The sequence below is a fragment of the Trichoderma ghanense genome (assembly GCF_004382785.1).
Source record: "Trichoderma ghanense strain CCMA-1212 chromosome Unknown scaffold_7, whole genome shotgun sequence".
Taxonomy (NCBI): Eukaryota; Fungi; Ascomycota; class Sordariomycetes; order Hypocreales; family Hypocreaceae; genus Trichoderma; species Trichoderma ghanense.
Window position 1 is genome coordinate 1,423,408 of NW_027395670.1, and position 17,619 is coordinate 1,441,026.

General features: G+C 50.4%; 4 protein-coding genes across 4 annotated transcripts; 1 reads left to right on the forward strand and 3 right to left on the reverse strand.

The window, feature by feature from the left end:
• Positions 1 to 875: 875 nt before the first annotated feature.
• Positions 876 to 2,740, reverse strand: CCMA1212_006619 (Maltose permease MAL31; the record flags this gene model as incomplete). The annotated part of the gene is made up of 5 exons (XM_073703829.1): positions 876 to 1,248; positions 1,326 to 1,459; positions 1,510 to 1,574; positions 1,629 to 1,992; positions 2,066 to 2,740. 5 exons carry the CDS (start codon positions 2,738 to 2,740, stop codon positions 876 to 878), a joined length of 1,611 nt encoding a protein of 536 aa, XP_073557987.1.
• Positions 2,741 to 6,521: 3,781 nt separating this feature from the next.
• CCMA1212_006621 (uncharacterized protein) lies at positions 6,522 to 7,965 on the reverse strand (the record flags this gene model as incomplete). The annotated part of the gene is made up of 2 exons (XM_073703830.1): positions 6,522 to 7,341; positions 7,394 to 7,965. 2 exons carry the CDS (start codon positions 7,963 to 7,965, stop codon positions 6,522 to 6,524), a joined length of 1,392 nt encoding a protein of 463 aa, XP_073557771.1.
• Positions 7,966 to 11,587: 3,622 nt separating this feature from the next.
• CCMA1212_006623 (Glycerol 2-dehydrogenase) lies at positions 11,588 to 12,550 on the reverse strand (the record flags this gene model as incomplete). Its single annotated transcript, XM_073703831.1, has 1 exon — positions 11,588 to 12,550. The coding sequence occupies one exon, from the start codon at positions 12,548 to 12,550 to the stop codon at positions 11,588 to 11,590; it is 963 nt and encodes a 320-aa protein (XP_073557770.1).
• A 1,306-nt stretch (positions 12,551 to 13,856) lies between these two features.
• Positions 13,857 to 15,356, forward strand: CCMA1212_006624 (uncharacterized protein; the record flags this gene model as incomplete). The annotated part of the gene is made up of 1 exon (XM_073703832.1): positions 13,857 to 15,356. One exon carries the CDS (start codon positions 13,857 to 13,859, stop codon positions 15,354 to 15,356), a length of 1,500 nt encoding a protein of 499 aa, XP_073557768.1.
• Positions 15,357 to 17,619: the final 2,263 nt, after the last annotated feature.

Below are 17,619 nucleotides of genomic sequence, written 5' to 3' on the forward strand. Positions count from 1 at the left end.
TGTTTGAAACCCCAAATAACTTGTTTTAGCAACAGTCTCAATTCTGAAGAGAGTACCAATCGGAGATTTGAAGACGTTTCGAGTTCATAACGACGGGTCCTTGCTATGCGCTTTGTTACAGGTCAACTCCAAACTGCAACCCGGAGACGTAGTCTCTATCCTTGCTGGGTGCAATTTCCCGATCGTCCTTCGACCGATCGACAGCTGCCTTACATTGGTTGGAGAGGCGTATGGTATGTCTCCCTTACCAAATCTTGAACAAAGCTGTCTGTGAGTATAACTGACGATTTGAGTTCCTAACTACATGGCCGGGGAGATTTTGAAAGATCATCCATCGGGAACATCGAGGTGGCTCGATATTTATTGGATAATGCCACAGAAACCCTTTCCAGTGGGATCTATCATTCTCTTCTCCAGATGGCTCAAACGCAATTTTGCCCGGCGGCCAAGACCATTTGCAACCGCAACATACCGATCGTCATCAAAGCATCCGGCGTACCCATTCCGTGCACAACTATAATATAGCACTTTTGCAGTGCTTTGGCGTTTCGATACTCTCCAACCATCAGCGCTTGAGGGCGTGCTACCCAGCAATTGCAGCAAGAATGTATCTTCTCATTTCCAGACAAACTAAATGTCTGATACATGGGTAACAGTTAAGAGATAGCCAAAAGATATGTTATTGCCATTACTTCGGGAAGGCAATACTAGTTCGAAGGCATTGTTATAAGAAAAAAGGTTCCTTAATTACATATCTCCTTCCATTTGCAGAGGGATTGCTAGCCTAAACGGCACATTATATTTACTTCGCTCACGTGGTGGAAGGTATATAGGCCTTGTCGATTCCCTCGATTTGGAGACCTAACCCTTTCAGATCATGCCATTGTAGCCTTTTCAACATCCGTTTCTTCTAAGAGGTTGTACGTCTTAAAGTCCCTCAGTGGGACCTTTCTCTGAAAGAGGATATCCAGCTCCTCAAACGTTCTTCCCTGGCTTTCGGGTAATCTATAATGACACCAAATTGCACAGAAGAAGCTGATCCCCCCGAACAGAAAGCCTGCTTTGCCTCCCCAGTTGGCTTGGTCGCTGTTTAGCATATACGGCATGGCAATCGTGCTAATGATGTTGAAGAATGACTGAACCGCAGTAGAAACAGCGATGGACTTTGTGCGGAGTCGGGTAGAGGATATCTCAGAAATGACAACAAAGCAGATAGGCCCAACGGTCATTTGATAGATAAACGTCCATCTTTGCAAAGGTAGGAAAACGCAGTTAGTAAAGGGGGGGCAGAGGGAAAGGGAGCAAAACCTCGAACGCCAACTTACATATCCATGCAGCTAGCCATCGCCCAGATTGCGCCGGTATTATGCGTCGGGATGCTTAGAAAGCCAATAATAAAGAGGAGCAATGTCATCACCCACATGCCGGTGGTGTAGATTGTTCGACGACCAAGTTTGAACTATAACAGGCCATCAGCTCCATCTTCGCCAAGCTCTTGGGTAGACTTACATAGTTTAGCAGGAACCAGGAGATGATGGTACCGACAAATCCCAGCGCAGTGTTCCCAACACCCACTATCATTCTGTCAACAGGCAGTCAAATGCTGTTGCACAGGATTTGGTACTTACTGTCGAATGCGTCTGAAGGATCTAGGCCGGCTTCTTCAAAAAAGTAGTTCGCGTATCCGATAAGCGGATTTCCCGCTATAACCTGGATCAGATATACCATGATTGTGATCTCTGTTCGTACACGGTTGACACCCTTGAACAGATCCCAGTAATCGGTTGTAGCTTCGAACTCTTGCTCCAACAGGTCGGTCTGCTCGACACCAAGTAGTACTTGGTCAATATCCGGCGCGTTCTTCGAGGACGAGAGTTTCTCAAGGGCGCTGCGGGCATCCTCTTTTCTCCCTTGACGTACGAGCCAGTATGGACTTTCCGGCGCAAAGGGCAAACCCACGAGGATGACCAAAGGCCAGAGCCATTGCAGTGCCTAGCCGAGTAACAAAGTAAGCTGCCATGGTCCGGACACAGGAACTCCGCGATGGACGGGTTTTAACACATACAAATGGAGCTTTATATGCCCATTCGTCCTCTCGACCCTCAAGGCCAGCAGCGACTCCCTGAGCTATGAACTGTCCGATAACAAAGGCCAGGTTGATAAATGCCGTGAGCAGACCTCGGAGAGCCAATGGGCAGATTTCGGAAGCGTACGTTGGAGCAATAACCACGTAGAATCCGTAAGCCAGTCCGCCGAGAATTTCGCCGGCACAGAGCATCGGAAGAGACGTGGCGAAAAACTGCACAAAGACAAAGCCGATGGACCATACGCAGCACACGGCCAACGTCCATCTCCGTCCAAATCTTTCCATGGGATAGCCGCTGGCAAGTGCGCCCAAGACTTGGCCGATCGGGTTGCCCATCCCCAGAGCAGTTTGCCATGGAGCTGGGATCTCGTAGGAGCCGTGGACGGGATCGACGAGATTTCCGTATCTCTTTTGGAACGCTGGAAGTGCATAGAAGGAGAAGATGATTTGGCCATCGTAGCCTGACATGATGACGGCAATGCTGAAGAACATGGCCCAGAATGTTGCGGTGGGATACTGTCTCATAGCTTGCCAGAAGCCCAGTTCATGTTCAACGCGGGTGATATCGCGAGTAACGTCAATGTGAACAAGCTCGCCCTTCTCCACGGGCCTCACATCCTGCCCGCTCGCAGCTGTCTCTTCATGCTTCTCCATGTTGATATCGGACTCTCGGAGGCCAAGGAGTCGGCCAGTAGCTTCCTACCCGATACTGCGATTCATGTGGGGTTTGCGAGATCGAATTGAAAGTAAAAGAAGATCTATTTGCAACTTGGCTGCATCGATCATATATACAGGCCTGACAGAGTGTCCTCCGTGCCCCATGGAGAGCCCAATCCTTGAAACTGGCAACTTGTGTGGGGGATATTGGTGACAAACTAGTCGATCTACTCCAAGAGAGAGCCTTGCTATTCCGGAAGCATTCGCGTCCAGGAAAGATCGGTGGCCGCAAGGACAATGTAACGTCACCTGAGTCGCTTTTACAGAGCTCGTATGGATGTGCTCCCATTATTATTTCCGTTCCCAGCGTTCGACAAGGCGTACGTGGGGTAAGACTTCGTGGGTAATTATCAACAGGCCTCCGTGACAAAGGAACAGAAGTCGAGCACTAGGATGAAAAAGCTTCCTCTAAAGCCCCCTGGTTAGCGTTGATAAGCTACGGCCGTGCGTGCCGATTTGCCGAGAGATTGAATAGCATCGTGGCCCTGACGAACCGCAACGCGGGGGAAAATGCGGAGTAACTGGAGCAAGACCTGGATTGAGGCGCGTTATGGGCAACGGCCTCGGCACGAGGTCACCGGATCTATGTAGGCGCCTGCCTTGTATGGACTTGGGTCCCTAGATGGTAACACAAAGTTCCGGATAGATCTGTTGTACTTCGCGGAATGGTGGAAAAATAATAGTATGTGTTTTCTCAGTGGTTTTCGAAGCGTTTTGTACGAAATGGGGGGTGTCAATGACATATGTTTGTTAGATGGGAGACCGACTCTCAGCGTGAGATTAGCTACATGGGAAATTGCCTTTCGACTTTGTGCCCAGTCGGTAGCAGTAATCTGTCCTTGAGGGATTCTTCTTGATGATTGCACAACATGGATCACTCTATTGACTCCATAATTTTGTGATAGACATTTACTAGCAGCGTTAGCTAGATGCAGAGTCCACATGGCCTACATAGACTTTACGGGGATAAAATGCTTCGATGCTCAATAAGATGCTGTATTTCAGCGAGTGGTGCTTCGTCCTGGATGAGCGTCCCCGGCGTCGCTGTTTTGCTCTACATGCGTCTGACACCTCTCTGGTTGTGGCCATTCCCTATCTACCTACCAACCAAATAAAGAACACAACCTTGATATCATGCGTATCATTATCAGTGGATACATGCTTATCTAGATGTTCCACAGATATCTATGGAGTAATACCTTATAGAATCCCTAGGTACGCGCGCATGGTACTTCGTGTATTTGCTTGATTAGATCAATTTTGTGACAGTGTCAGAGGTCCTCCAAGATAACCAGCCGAACTTGTGTCTCTCGGATAGCGGACCGCTTCGCCATGGTATAACGATAAGAGCGCCGGACAATGTCCGCTTGCGAGCAACCTTCACTTACACCGCGCGAGGGTCGATCACCGGTAGCATGAGTCGCTATTGCATCAACATTGTTAGGGCTTGAAGGGCGCCATTGTAGTGCAGAGCCCATCACAACGATGAATGAGCGAAATTGGCGAATGACTGCTGAAAAAGGCGGGCACTTACACTCAAGGGGCAGCCTCCGACCTTACCTATGGAACTGCGCCGCTGTCTCTTGTTTTATCCAAGAACAACCTTGAAGGCTCATGTCATTGTGCGCGTTGCACCAAATGTCTTTGCCAAAAGCTTCCAGTTGTATGCGCTAGGCTGCTCTACTACCAAAACTCAGAAGGTGTCGAAAACTTTTTGTACGCCATTAGAGGGTGGAAAGTGTACCTAATAAGGGAGTTCTCCAAACAAGGCGGGGTCGGCTGGGTCATTCCCTAATGCTTGGTTTAGAGGCGCTTTATTTAGGTAGGATGGAGGGGATGATCTCATGGGAGCACTGTATCCCTTGAGCTTAAATAAAGAACCCCATTTCCCGCATCCTTTTATCTCCAGACTTCCCCACGTCATCCTAATACCAGAGATTAGTGAGGTCCACGTGGATAGACGCACGTTAACGTTGAGGAGATTCCACTGCTTGCATGTCAGACTCTCCTTGCCCTCCAACGATGACAAAGAAGCGTGTCTTGGTTAGTTGGGGTGTCGACGTCGACGCAGTCGCAGGATGGTTAGGCTCCTACGGAGGCGAGAACTCAACTAGCGACATTAGCAGAGGCAAGTCGCGGCCTGAGGAAGCTCACCTCCTCGGGAAGTGACAAGATTGCTAAACAAATGTGTAGGAATCTTTGCCGCTACTGTTGGAACACAGCGTATGCTCAAGATGTTTGATAAATACAACATCAAGGCGACGTGGTTCATTCCAGGTCACACTCTCGAGTCGTTTCCAAAAGAGATGGCGGCGGTGCGAGACGCCGGCCATGAAATCGGCCTGCACGGTTACTCTCATGAGAACCCAGCAGACATGACGTTGGAACAACAACGGGCTGTTCTCGACAAAACGTACAAGCTGCTCACGGAATTTTGCGGCAAACCGCCCAAGGGAAGCGTTGCCCCATGGTGGGAAGCCAGCGCTGAGGGAGCGCAGCTTCTTCTGGACTACGGAATCGAATACGACCACAGCCTGAGCCATCACGACTGTCAGGCTTACTATCTTCGGACTGGTGATGCGTGGACCAAGATTGACTATAGCAGGCATCCAGAAGAATGGATGAAGCCGCTAGTCAATGGCAGAGAAACGGGGCTTGTGGAAATTCCTGCCAACTGGTATATCGATGACCTGCCGCCCATGATGTTCGTTAAATCCGCTCCCAACAGCCACGGATATGTGAACCCGCGGGACGTCGAGGACATCTGGAGAGATACTTTTGACTACTGCTACCGAGAGTATGATGAGTTCATTTTCCCGATCACCTGCCACCCCGATGTCTCGGGCCGCCCGCAAGTCATCTTGATGCACGAACGGTGAGTAGTAACGAGCATTCTTTCCCTTCATAATATCCTGGTACCGCCAGACTTTCCTTCTGACCCCTCGCAGGCTTATTGAGCATTTCCTGGAACATGAGGGGGTTGAATTCGTCACTATGGAATACATTTGTGATGACTTTAAAAGACGAAATTCTCCGATAGATGGCGCTGCAATGCCTGCCGCAACGCCTGGTGTCCTACCAAGCGGATAAAAAGCACGGAGGAGACAAGAAGCTAGACAAATACAATGCAGATCCTATCCATTGCCCGTGGTTCTACGAAGCAATACCCGTGGTTATGACATTGAAGTACTGGATATAATAGCGGTGACGGCCAGATTGAGCGAAGGAGGCCGTTATCAATCACATGTAATCAACCAAACAAATGACGTCGCGCGAGCAATTGCGGTATTCTGCGTCGGCACCATATTGAGCTTGAAGCGTCTCTCATACTGTTATGTGAAGAAGATAGAGTACCGGGAAAGGAAAAGGAGGCCCGTGAGCTTTCTTAATGCTGGGCAACAATGTTCAAGGATAAAAGCTTTCAGCAATAATAGGTTACCATGAAGTAGGCACTACATACACTTAGAACCTTCTACAATCTCTATCCTCTACGCCTTTGATACCCATCTCGACCAAATATAAGAGCTCGCAAAAGCTCATCAAAAGCCTGTCGTTTCGAATGATTATACTTTGCAATCGACAGATACATTCGACCGGCCTGGGCGAGTATTCGGGTCCCCGGTGTGCGGGCGAAACCGGAATTCCAGGATTTTTATTGGCTGCCATTCAGCCCCGTGGCATCTTTTACTTGCATTCGTGTCACTAGGTTCGCAGCTCCTTACCCATATTTGCACTTCAGCCTCTCAGTCTCGCCAAATCTGCGCATGGCAAATGGGAAAGGCAAACATGCAAGTGTCAAAAACCCAGGTATTGAACTCGCCCAATGAATCCCAAGATGGTCGTACATTTGGCTGGTGAACAAAGGGAATGACATGCCAAAGAATGCCCTGAGCATTGCTGAGGCCCCAACCACCGAAGCCGCGTAAATGGTGTATGAGTCAATTAGGTAGTTAAGGCAGGACAGGGAGGACAGGACGCAGCCAAAGCCAAACGGCACTAAAAGGGTTATACTCGCAGCCCAATGTATGTCAGGCGAGTTCGTCCACGCAAAGGCGAACAGACCGATGGGTAACGCAACGGCACCGACGGCCCCGGGGGCCAACCGCGACTCGGGCGTTGCTGACTTGCCGAGTTTCTTATACCTTTCATCGTCGAAGATGGCGTAAAGTATCCCAATCAGCATGCCAAAGACCAGACCGAGAAATGCCAGGCCACCTAGACCTTCGCTCCATCCTCTCCCTCGCTGATAGACGATAGACAATGCAGGCATGAACATGTAGATGGTGCCGTATAATATTGCTAGATATGTCGCGGCAATCACAACAATAGGCTCGCGGAAAAGAAGAACCCACGACCGCATCAGGGCTTTGCGGAAAGGTTCAGTAGACGCAGATGCACCATGATGTTGCTGCACGGCGCTTTTGAAGAGCTTTCCGGTTGCCCTTGAGAGCTGTGCTGCTCTCTGGCTCAGTATCACCGGTCCATATGTCTCAGGCACCAGTAGCGAGCCGATAATGCAGACAAGGCCGATGAGAATGCTACAGACGCCTTGCATCCATCTCCAGCCAGCGTTCATGGACATAATCGGACCCAGGACAGGCTCCATAAACGGAGCGGTGCAGAAGAAAATCATCGCCAGTCCCCGTTGTGCAGTCGGAAGCAATGATGACGCCGCCAGAGTTTGTAAGAGGCGATGCGCCGAACATTCCGGTAAGGAACCTGAACACCAAGAGAGCTGGCATTGAGCCCGACCCAGCGGAAGCAGTGACAAAAGCTACCATGCACGCATGTGTTGTAACGAACAGGACTTTCCTGCCGTATAATTCGGAAAAGGGCGCCCACAACGCGGGCCCGATGGCAGAGCCCAGGACGTATAGAGATATACCGAGGGAAAAGAGCTCGGTGCTGCAGTTGAACTGCGCCAAGACCTCGTTCGCAGAGCCAGAGTAGGCTGAGGATGTGCGTGTAACGGCGAAGACAGAGACAGTGACTATGAGAATAATGGACCATTTCCTCGCGGGGGAGAAATTCATGGGGCTTCCTAGATCACCACTATAGAACTCGACAATGAATGGATTGAAGGTTGTGCCAGCTCCGTTGTAGACTCTTGGCGGTTCAAGTTCTCCGTTACCGGCGGGCTCAAGGTAGGGTATCTTCGCCATGGGGGTTCGATGCCAGTGTCGTCAGCTCGAAGACTTTGGCTACATGATGAAAGACTTCAAATGTGCCGGAGGATATATAGCAGATAAGTTGCAGGACGCTCTCGGGGCTTCAATCCCTGGACCAACGATCCCGTAACATTACTCGGGACCGTTCAGAGCCCGGTATGGCTCGCCGGAGGTGCATCTGATTGGCTCTTGCGGATAATGACCTGCAGTTCCATAGTAAGACTGCAAAGTATCGAGCTCTTACTTCCTTTACATGCTTCGAAGGGTGTGTTATCACGGCATATGTGTCATCCGAGTCGCATTGATCATCGCTCTGTGGCGTAAAATTACCTTTTCCCCTTGGTTGGAGCATCTGGACCATTAGAATCGCAACAGCAGACCATGTTTACAAGAGATTCCGCGTATTAGCTCGCTTGGGCTAGAACCGTCACGTTCTTTGTTATTGGCTCTGTACATGCAGCGATACAGATCGATGACCCGAGCATCGAAGATTGGCTCTAGATGCTGGAGAAATGACTGTGGCAAGCCTGTTCGCTGCCAGGGGATTCAAACTTATTTTGAGCCTCTTCGTCTAGAAAATCGGTCCTGTTTCATATAGGTTCGACTACAAGCGATCAAAGACATCATATACACCGAGTCTATTACAGCACACATCCTCGCCGCTTACAATGCGGAATGGCTGCTCCCAAGAACTCAATAACAAGAATATAGTTGTCGAAAAGTATGTTGATTGTCTTGCTTGTTCTTCTTCCACTAGATGGATATACAGCTCCTACTTATGCTTCGCTGGATTGACCCCCCTTGCCACATATGTATCAGTACTTCCTATGTTGGTGCCCCTTATTTCAACAATAGTGATAAATTACACCTCTCACCAAGCTGTGTAGGTGTTTAAGCTTACCTCCAAGCTGGCCCATGATCTCACGCCTTGCTCAGCTGCTTGGAAACGAAGGAAACAAGGACTCATCGGCGCCTTCAAATAAGAAACTATCTATAGAGAAGCCGAAATTTTCAAATGTGTCGTGAAAATGTGCAATGATAGGCCTCCCAGCACATCAGCGTGTTCAAGCGGAAGTCGGATGTAGGAGGCTTTTTTCGACAAAGATTGAATTAGAGATAAGCATTGCGGTACGTACGAACTCAGATGCTTGTGTCGCTTGAAGGCTGATAAAGCTTGTTGCCAGCTGTCCGATACCGCTTCTGTGAAAAGATTAGCAGACTGCATCGCTGCGGGTAGAATCGTCCCCGCCACATGGAGATAGAAGATGCGATGCCACCATGGCAGCATATAAGCTGATTCAGTGGCCTTTGAATTCTCATCGATCAATGTTATCATCTTTCGAGCGAATTCAATACATTGGGAAGCCCCATATTGTATCATATGGCCTTTGTAAGAGGACTCAAGCTGGGTTTCGGCAGCAGCGACAAGACGATCTTGCTCCAAGAAGCAACAGGGAGAGACCGTTGGTCTAAACAAGATGATCCGAGCGTGTAACAGCCTACAGTGTGCCAGAGATATAAGGGCTCGGAAGTTTGAAAGTTGGCTGAAGACTTTTAGAGCTGTCTGACCTGACCTAGAGACTGGATCTCCGCTGTTTCCATTTATGAGAATCGCCGCCCTCTCCTAAACTGACATTGGGTCTCTCCCTTTCCCATTGGTTCAAGCAATTGTCGAGAACCACGCTGGAATGGGATTCCTTCTTGTGGCTCGTCCCGTGCAGGCCGAACCTTTCAGCAAAGCTGCCACCAGGAGCGGTCTGCGCCTGCAAAGCGTGTCGAGTGATGTCGTGCAGATCGAGCGTTTCAATCAGCGATTCCCCAAAGGAAGGACTTGTGCCTGTGCTAGGTTGGCTGACAAGCGATGCCATCGTTGTACGACCTTGGACCCACGAGATTGACCTTGAAACTTTGGGTTAGTGTACTGTCGAAGCTATAGGACTTGAGAAGCCAAGGTGACGTACATGTCGACAAACACACAGCAGTTCCAGAGATGGTGGCGCCAGCAATTCTCATCGCTCGACGTAGCCGCCCCCGTAGCTTTGGGGGTGTGGATTCCGAGGCTCTGCGCAATCCGGATTGCTGAGCCCACTGCCAGCCAAGTTTGGTGGGAATTGCTTGTGCGCTGAAGGAATCTATCTACTCATCAGTAATAGGCATTCTACCAGCTCCAGGGACGGCGGTTCCCACAGAATGGACTCCGGACGAGAAGGTTCCGCGCTCTTTAGAAATAGGTTGCCGCCACCTCGTTCGTCTCTGCGACAGTGGCAGGCTCATGTGCGTGGGTAGCGAAAGCAAAGACGATGTGACGATGTTCAAAGTGGGCAATGAAAATGCGCTCATCTCTTTCCAAACCTTTCCTAGCAAACAGCAGACTGTAGGACCGGCAAAATCGCTCCTTGTCGAGAAGAAAGTCTACAGGACGTATGCATCGCCAGAATGTGTGCAGTAGCTGGTCTGCCAGCCGGCGTGGCGGTAGTACCTGGTCGACATGTTCATCGCCAGGCTGTCGAGTCGACAGCAGCAATTCGAACAACGGAGCATCCAACAAAGGGACCGCGTTCCCAGAGCCACTCGAAGCTTCGCCAAACTTGGAGTCAATGGCAGCCTTGACTTCTTCCAGCGAACGTGCCAGGGCTCCCGCTGTATCCCATTCCCGGAATTTTCTCCGTGACGACTTGAACACCCGCGGCAGGTTTATAGATGCATACGGGTCTTCTCTTCTTGCAGTTACCACAGGCTAGGCTAATAACCAACCGCAGTATTAAGCAAGGGCCTTCGACTCGTGGCGGACAAGCGTACCTGGGCGCATTCCATCGCATTTGACCTTTTTGGAACAAGGCAGTTCGCAGGCATTGCTGTTTGCTATTTTCAGCTTTTTTCTGCGCCGCATATCTGGAACCGAAGAGTTCGAAAACGACTGCATCGGCAGTAGCTGTGACCCTTCACCAGGGCGGATGGAGGAGACGGAATGAAGAGCTGAGGCTGCCGAGTCTGCAGAAAAACAAGGGTTATCCCCTACGGCGATTTGAGTAAAAGGCGTATTGTCCTGAGAGACCAAAGATGGGTCAACAAAAACGTGCTGTTGAAGATAATACCGTTTGATGACAATGACCAGCCGCGTTTCTCACAACCTCTCTCTCTCCCAACAGCACGGAACATATTCCGACGTGTCAGTTACTTCGTATCCCTAAAGCCGTTTGCTCTGCGCTGAGACGGGATTAGACGGCTTCTCTCAGACGGGCTGACACATCGAGCACTTACCCTATTCCACCCCAATGCCCGTGTTGGCCATTTAGGTACAACTTGCAACGGCGGTTATGTATATAGGGTAAATGGTTGCGCATCGCGGCGAATGCCAAATGATGCTCTCACTCCACGTCTGTTCTCTCAGAAGACGGCTATATTCCATGTTTGCGTGTGCACGTTCGTGAGGCCATGTTCAGAATGAAGCAGTCTAAGTAATGCCTCACATACTGAGTAATATTTTGACGCGCCCTACATACTTTTAGACCACAGATCCAATGTTGCTCAGCAAGTTACTGCTCGACAAAATGACAAAACATGAAGACGATTATGAAGGCGTAAAAAGAGATGCCTAATCCTTTGTCACCCGGGCTTATTCCTCCTCGTCTGGCCAAACGTTGTACCCAAACGTGTCCTTCATGTTGACAAATCTTGTATGTCTCCCCTTGGCAACCTGTTGAATTGCTTCGAAATCTTCATCACTGAGCTCCGGAATGTTAAAGTTGCTCTCAATACGGCTTGGAGTTGAGCTTTTCGGAAGGACAACGTAACCTCGCTTCAGACCCCATGCCAGCAGAATCTGGGCCAGGCTATAGCCGCTTCGCTCAGCAACGGCCTTGAGCGTCGGGTTGTCGCGTACTCGCTCGCCGGTGCTTGGGACCTGGTTTTGCGAGCCCAGCGGCGAGTAGGCTTCGGGCAGGATCCCGTTCTCAAAGCAGAATGCCACAAGCTCTTCGTTGGGTAGGAATGGGTGAATCTCGATCTGGTTCACTGCCGGCTTGACCTTGGCAATCTGAAGAAGCTTCTTCAACCCCGGAATCGTCCAGTTGGATACTCCGATTGCCCTGACGATGCCGCTGGCGTAGAGCTCTTCCATGGCTCGCCATGTCGGCTCTGGGTTTTCCGTCAGGTCTTGGTTGATGACATACTTTCCGTCCGGGCCTAGCTTGACGCTCCTGTCGCTGTTCTTCTCAGCCGCGATGGGCCAGTGGACAAGAAACAGGTCGATGTAGTCGACCTTGAGGTTTTCGCACGAGTTCTTGGCGCTCCACTTGACGTCCTCTGGCTCATGCAGGTGGTTCCAAACTTTGGTGCAAATGAACAGATCCTCGCGCTTCACGTCGGGTCGGCGGGCGAGAAAATCGCGAACCGCGTCACCAACCTCATCTTCGTTGTGGTAAAACCACGCGCAATCAAGGTGGCGGTATCCAACGTCCAGCGCCTTTGTAACAGCTGCATATGTCTCGCCCTTGGCACCTTCATTGGCAAATGTGCCGAACCCGACAGCGGGTATCTTCACACCGTTGTTTAGAGTGTACGTCTTGGAGGCGGCCATGATCTCAGAGCTTCCGTAGCGTAGCTTGTGCCTTGTCTTCAATGGGTAGGAAAATCGAGCTCTCGACTGAGGAGACGCGGTGATGTTTGCGTGGGATAGATAACGGGAATAAGGGTGACCTTTGCTATCGTGAGGGCAGCACGGAAATGGATAAGCGTTGAGAGTTCTGATGTATGTCTCAACCAAAGATACGACGTATCGTGTTTTCTCATGCAGAGCGACTCGTGAGATTGCCGTTTCTTTATACAGGGATTTCTTAGGTGTCGTTGCAGCATGCCGTGCAAATATCCAATGGCTGAGGTGTCGAAATGCTGCATAGACCCTTATCCACTTAAGCCACCCTGATGACGGTCAATTGAGCCCACAACCTGGTTCCGTAGCGGTGGGATCCCTTCTGCAAGCTAGAGGGATTTTCGCATACATGAATTCTCACAAAATGACGCAAGAGGCGGGTAACCTCCATCATTCCCCCGACGAGTTTTCATGAAGATCTGCAAATTCTTGACCGAAGTTTCGCCTCCCCCCCCTTAAACGGATGTCAATGGCCGGAGACGATATACTTCCGCATTCCTTGGCGTGACACCGTATCAGAATCGTTTGGACGAATCTTATCGTCTAAAACCGCCACTACAGGCCCGCTTTCTCCATCTTTCTGGACCTTTCCTTACAGTACGATACGCCTCCGACCGACTTGGCAACTTGGGCATCTTTCAGGCCGGCGCCGGCTAATCCGACTGGCCCATCCATCGGCCCCATAACTCACAATCTCTTACACCGGAGACAGGTATCCTGTGGAATCGTGTCCACTGTGAGTGCGGACGGCGGTCAGAAACGTGGGACTGTTGCCGATGCATTGCCGTAGATGGCGATATTCTGAAGGGACAACGAGGCTTATCAGGCCACGATTGGATTGAGTTGGTGGGTTCGGTACCTGAGAGTGGCTCCAAGCGGGCACGCAGTGCCCAGGGAGAGTAAGGGGAGAGAGTGGATAATGAGGTAAGATGGCGTCTTGATGCCTAGGAAGGCGATGACATCAGGGCTGGATCACGGGCAAAACCTTCTTCTGGCCAGTGTCATCGCATGTGTATCAGCTTCGAAACCGTTGGAATAATGGCTCTTCTGGATCCACTTCGTCCGTAGATGTGATTCAAGTCTAGGACTTATGGCTTGCTGACTCCGGAGAGAATGATGGAAGCACTATATAATATGAAGGAGGCCCTCTCCCAGCAGCTGATTACGAGAGTTCAGTTTCTGACAAACAAATCCCCCCCCCCTTCTCCCCTATTGTACACATCTCACCGCAATCATGGCAACCTTTGACGATGTTGATTTTGGCGTGGAAACACCAACTCAGCCTCCCGAAAGCCAACCAGCCGCCGGCGAAGGCTCAGCCGCCCATGTCCATCATGAGGGAGCTCTTGCTATCCCGCTGTCACCCACCGCAACAACCCACGATGCCATTGAGATACCCGCCACGAGATCTCCCCATGCTGATGCCTCCAAGTACATGCACAACCTGTCTCTCTCTCCCTCGATGAGGGACAGGCGGGCGTCTCGGAATTCGTTTGGCACCTCCCTCCCTATCCCTCGCTCCAAGCGACAGTCCCGACTCAGCTCAGTTCACTATGTCGATCGAGATGGTGTCCTGGAGAAGGGTGTTATTCCCCCCCAGAAGACTCGAGATATCTTGGCCGCCCAGGTCCAGGACATCTCCGCCGACAAGGCAAAGAAAGCTAAGAACATGGCATTCGTCTTCGACATTGACGGTGTCCTGGTTCATGGTGATCGGCTGATTCCAGAGGGAAAGAGAGCGCTGGAAATCTTGAACGGCGACAACGAGCTCGGCATCAAGATTCCACACATCTTCCTGACCAACGGCTCTGGCAAGCCGGAGCTTGCTCGCACGCAGCAGCTGTCCAAGATCCTGCAGAACCCCGTGAGCACGGAACAGTTCATCCAGTCACACACTCCAATGCGAGCACTCGCCGAATACTACAACACGGTGCTTGTCGTCGGCGGTGAGGGTTACCGCTGCCGCGAGGTGGCGGAGCAGTACGGATTCCGCGACATCGTTGTGCCCAACGACATTGTGGCATGGGACCCCACGATTGCGCCGTATCGCGTCTTCACGGAGGAAGAGCGCGCAAGTTCGCGGCCTCGCGACTTCTCCAAGACGAACATCGAGGCGATTCTAGTCTTCTCCGACTCGCGCGATTACGCTACCGATATGCAAATCATCGTCGACCTGCTGAGGTCGGAGAACGGACGACTGCTCACCATAGCAGCTGACCCTGTTTCTCAGAGGATCCCCATCTACTTCTCTCAGGGCGACATGCTGTGTCCCACAGAGCATCCCATCCCGCGTATGAGCCAGGGCGCTTTCCGAATCGGCCTCGAAGCCATGTACAAAGCGCTCACTGGGGTTGATCTGGAGCGTGTAGTCTATGGAAAGCCCGAGATGGCGACGTACAAGTACGCCGATGAGGTGCTGGCATCTTGGATGGAGCAGCTTCATGGCGAGGAGCGCATTCCCGACAACATCTACATGGTTGGAGACAATCCGGCCTCAGACATCATCGGAGGCAACATGTATGGTTGGAACACCTGCCTGGTGCGAACTGGTGTTTTCCAGGGTGGTGACAACGATGAGGCTAATCCGGCCAACTTCGGCGTCTTTGCGAATGTTCTCGAGGCCGTCAAAGCCGCGTGCCGGAAAGAGCTCGGAGAGTCTTTTGGATTTGAATGGGACGATCGAGTCAACCCTGTGCTTCATGGTGAGAAGCATGTCGCCTCGGCGATTGAGTAAAGAAAAGAATTTACTTGCATGGCATATGGAAACAGTTTGTTTTGGACCACGGAATGCATCGGAGATTGTGGATATCAATTTGGCAGCTTTACATGGAATAGAAAATCGGAATAGAAGAGCGACGTCGACGAGCCTCGGCAGACATTGATTTTATGAAAAGTCGCGGCGCAACCAGTGAATCCATATACCTCTAACGCTGTCTTCCTGTAAGAAAAACTCAAGAAGTGACGGAGTGACAATGATGAATTTATTAGGACTGGCTACTTCGCTGCAGAAACTGACTTGACGGATCAACAGCCCTCGGGTCTGAATCTTAACCACGGCTTTATGAGCTATTAACACTGCTGGTGGAGACATTTGCCCGTGGTCAAAGGAATTATACTATATATAATGGAGTGAACGAGTATTCCCGTTGAGATCACAGACTCGCTCGTCTATAAAAGAACCAATCCCGACAAGCTGGTAGTAGTGCGAAGTTATATCTAAGGCCCTTTCCTGATTGCTGCTGATGCGTCAATAATGGCTATGATAAAAACTAACGGAGGCCTTGAAGTGGAAAGTGAAGAAAGCGGCGATACATACATATAAATAAAGTTATACAGGGAATCGCCAGCTCAGTTCTAATATATATATATATATACATAATACATGCTCATCCCACAGTTGCAAAGTGTCTCCAACCTCTTGCAGCCTTTGCAGACTTCTCAATTGACTTACTGAAGCAAAGGCATATACAAACGATAACTATTTCTGCTCTGGCAAACGTCGAATCTACTATTTTGGTGACCGGAGCAGCGGGTCGAGTTGGCGGTGTTGGAAGGCGTGTTCTAGCATTACTTCGAGCGGCTAATCTACCAGTTAGAGCACAAGTGCGGCAGGACGACGATCGAGCTGAACACTTGCGCTCGCTGGGTGCGGAGGTCATGGTGGCTGATCTCTTGAAGCCGGAACAAGTCCTTCCAATCCTTCAGGGGTGTCAGAAGGCCTTTTTCTGGACGAGTGTCTCTGCCGACTATCTCAAGGCGACAACGGTGATGGATGTGGCTGCCAGGGCTACGACAGGTATCAATCTCCTTGTCAACATGTCTCAAATGACCGTGGCAGAGATAGATCTTACCCATACGACAGATTCGCATCAGCAAAAGCTACAATAATTGAGTGAACAGGCAATCAACTGGTCTGACCTGCCAGTGACGCATCTTCGACCAACAGTATTTCAAGAAAACGCACTCTACTGGCAGCTGCCAGAACTCGATATCAAGAAGTCGGGGTCATTACGCATGCCCTTTGGAGACGGCCGTATCTCTCCTGTAGCCGCCAGCGATGTTGCAGAGGTGGCGGTGCAGATTCTACTTCGTCCAGATCAATATGTTAATAGCAGAAGCGCGGAGCTCTAACTGGGCCGAGTTCCCTCAACATGTTTTGAACTTGCCGGAGAATATTCTGTAGCAATAGGGAGCCCCGTTCAATACGTGCCGACCCAGCTTAACAAGTGGGCGGAGGAGGTGTTCGGAATGGGCGATCTGCCGAAACATGTGCATGACCATGTTCTGGTCATGGCAAAGCTTATCGCAGCTGGACGGTCTGATAGACACACAGATTCTGTGCAAGCCATTCTCGGTCGGCCTGCAGCGTCTATTTCGTCGACTATAAGCCGAGATTCTCAGCAATTCCAGCCGTTCGGAGCAAGCTTCCATTAAGCTATCCGTTAAGCTACTAGGGATACAGTTGTCTAGTTTAGAATGGTAGTACCATGTCTTCACGAAAGGTTCTTTAATTACAGAACAGGTTTCGTATACTGCTAGGTTCTATAATTGAGTCAGAGTAAGTCGATGCTATTTTGTCTGTTCAGCTTCAGAAGTACGACATGCTTATAGCTATCCAGAATGAAGTTGAATTAGGCTTGTCACTGATTAATAAGTGACAACCTGCTAATGTCTCGCTTTTCATCCCCGGCAGAGCGTCTAAAGGGTGCCACGCAAAGAGCCAGCTCCAGTGAGGGCCATCTCCAGCCAGAGGATTAAGATAATATTGGCACCCTCAGCACCAGTTGTATAAGTTCTAGTCTATGCTGCTGAAGATGTGGACCTTGCGGGTACTGTTGAGTTGTTTTGAAGACACGCGTGTTGAGCTTGTTTGAGACGATGGTGAATATTTAGGCACTGGGGTACTACTGTAAGCGATAATGATAGCTTTATGGCCGAAGCCTCTAGAGTGGATAAGGCCAGCCATGTCAAGCAAGGAGTAAACGGCTGTTCTATAA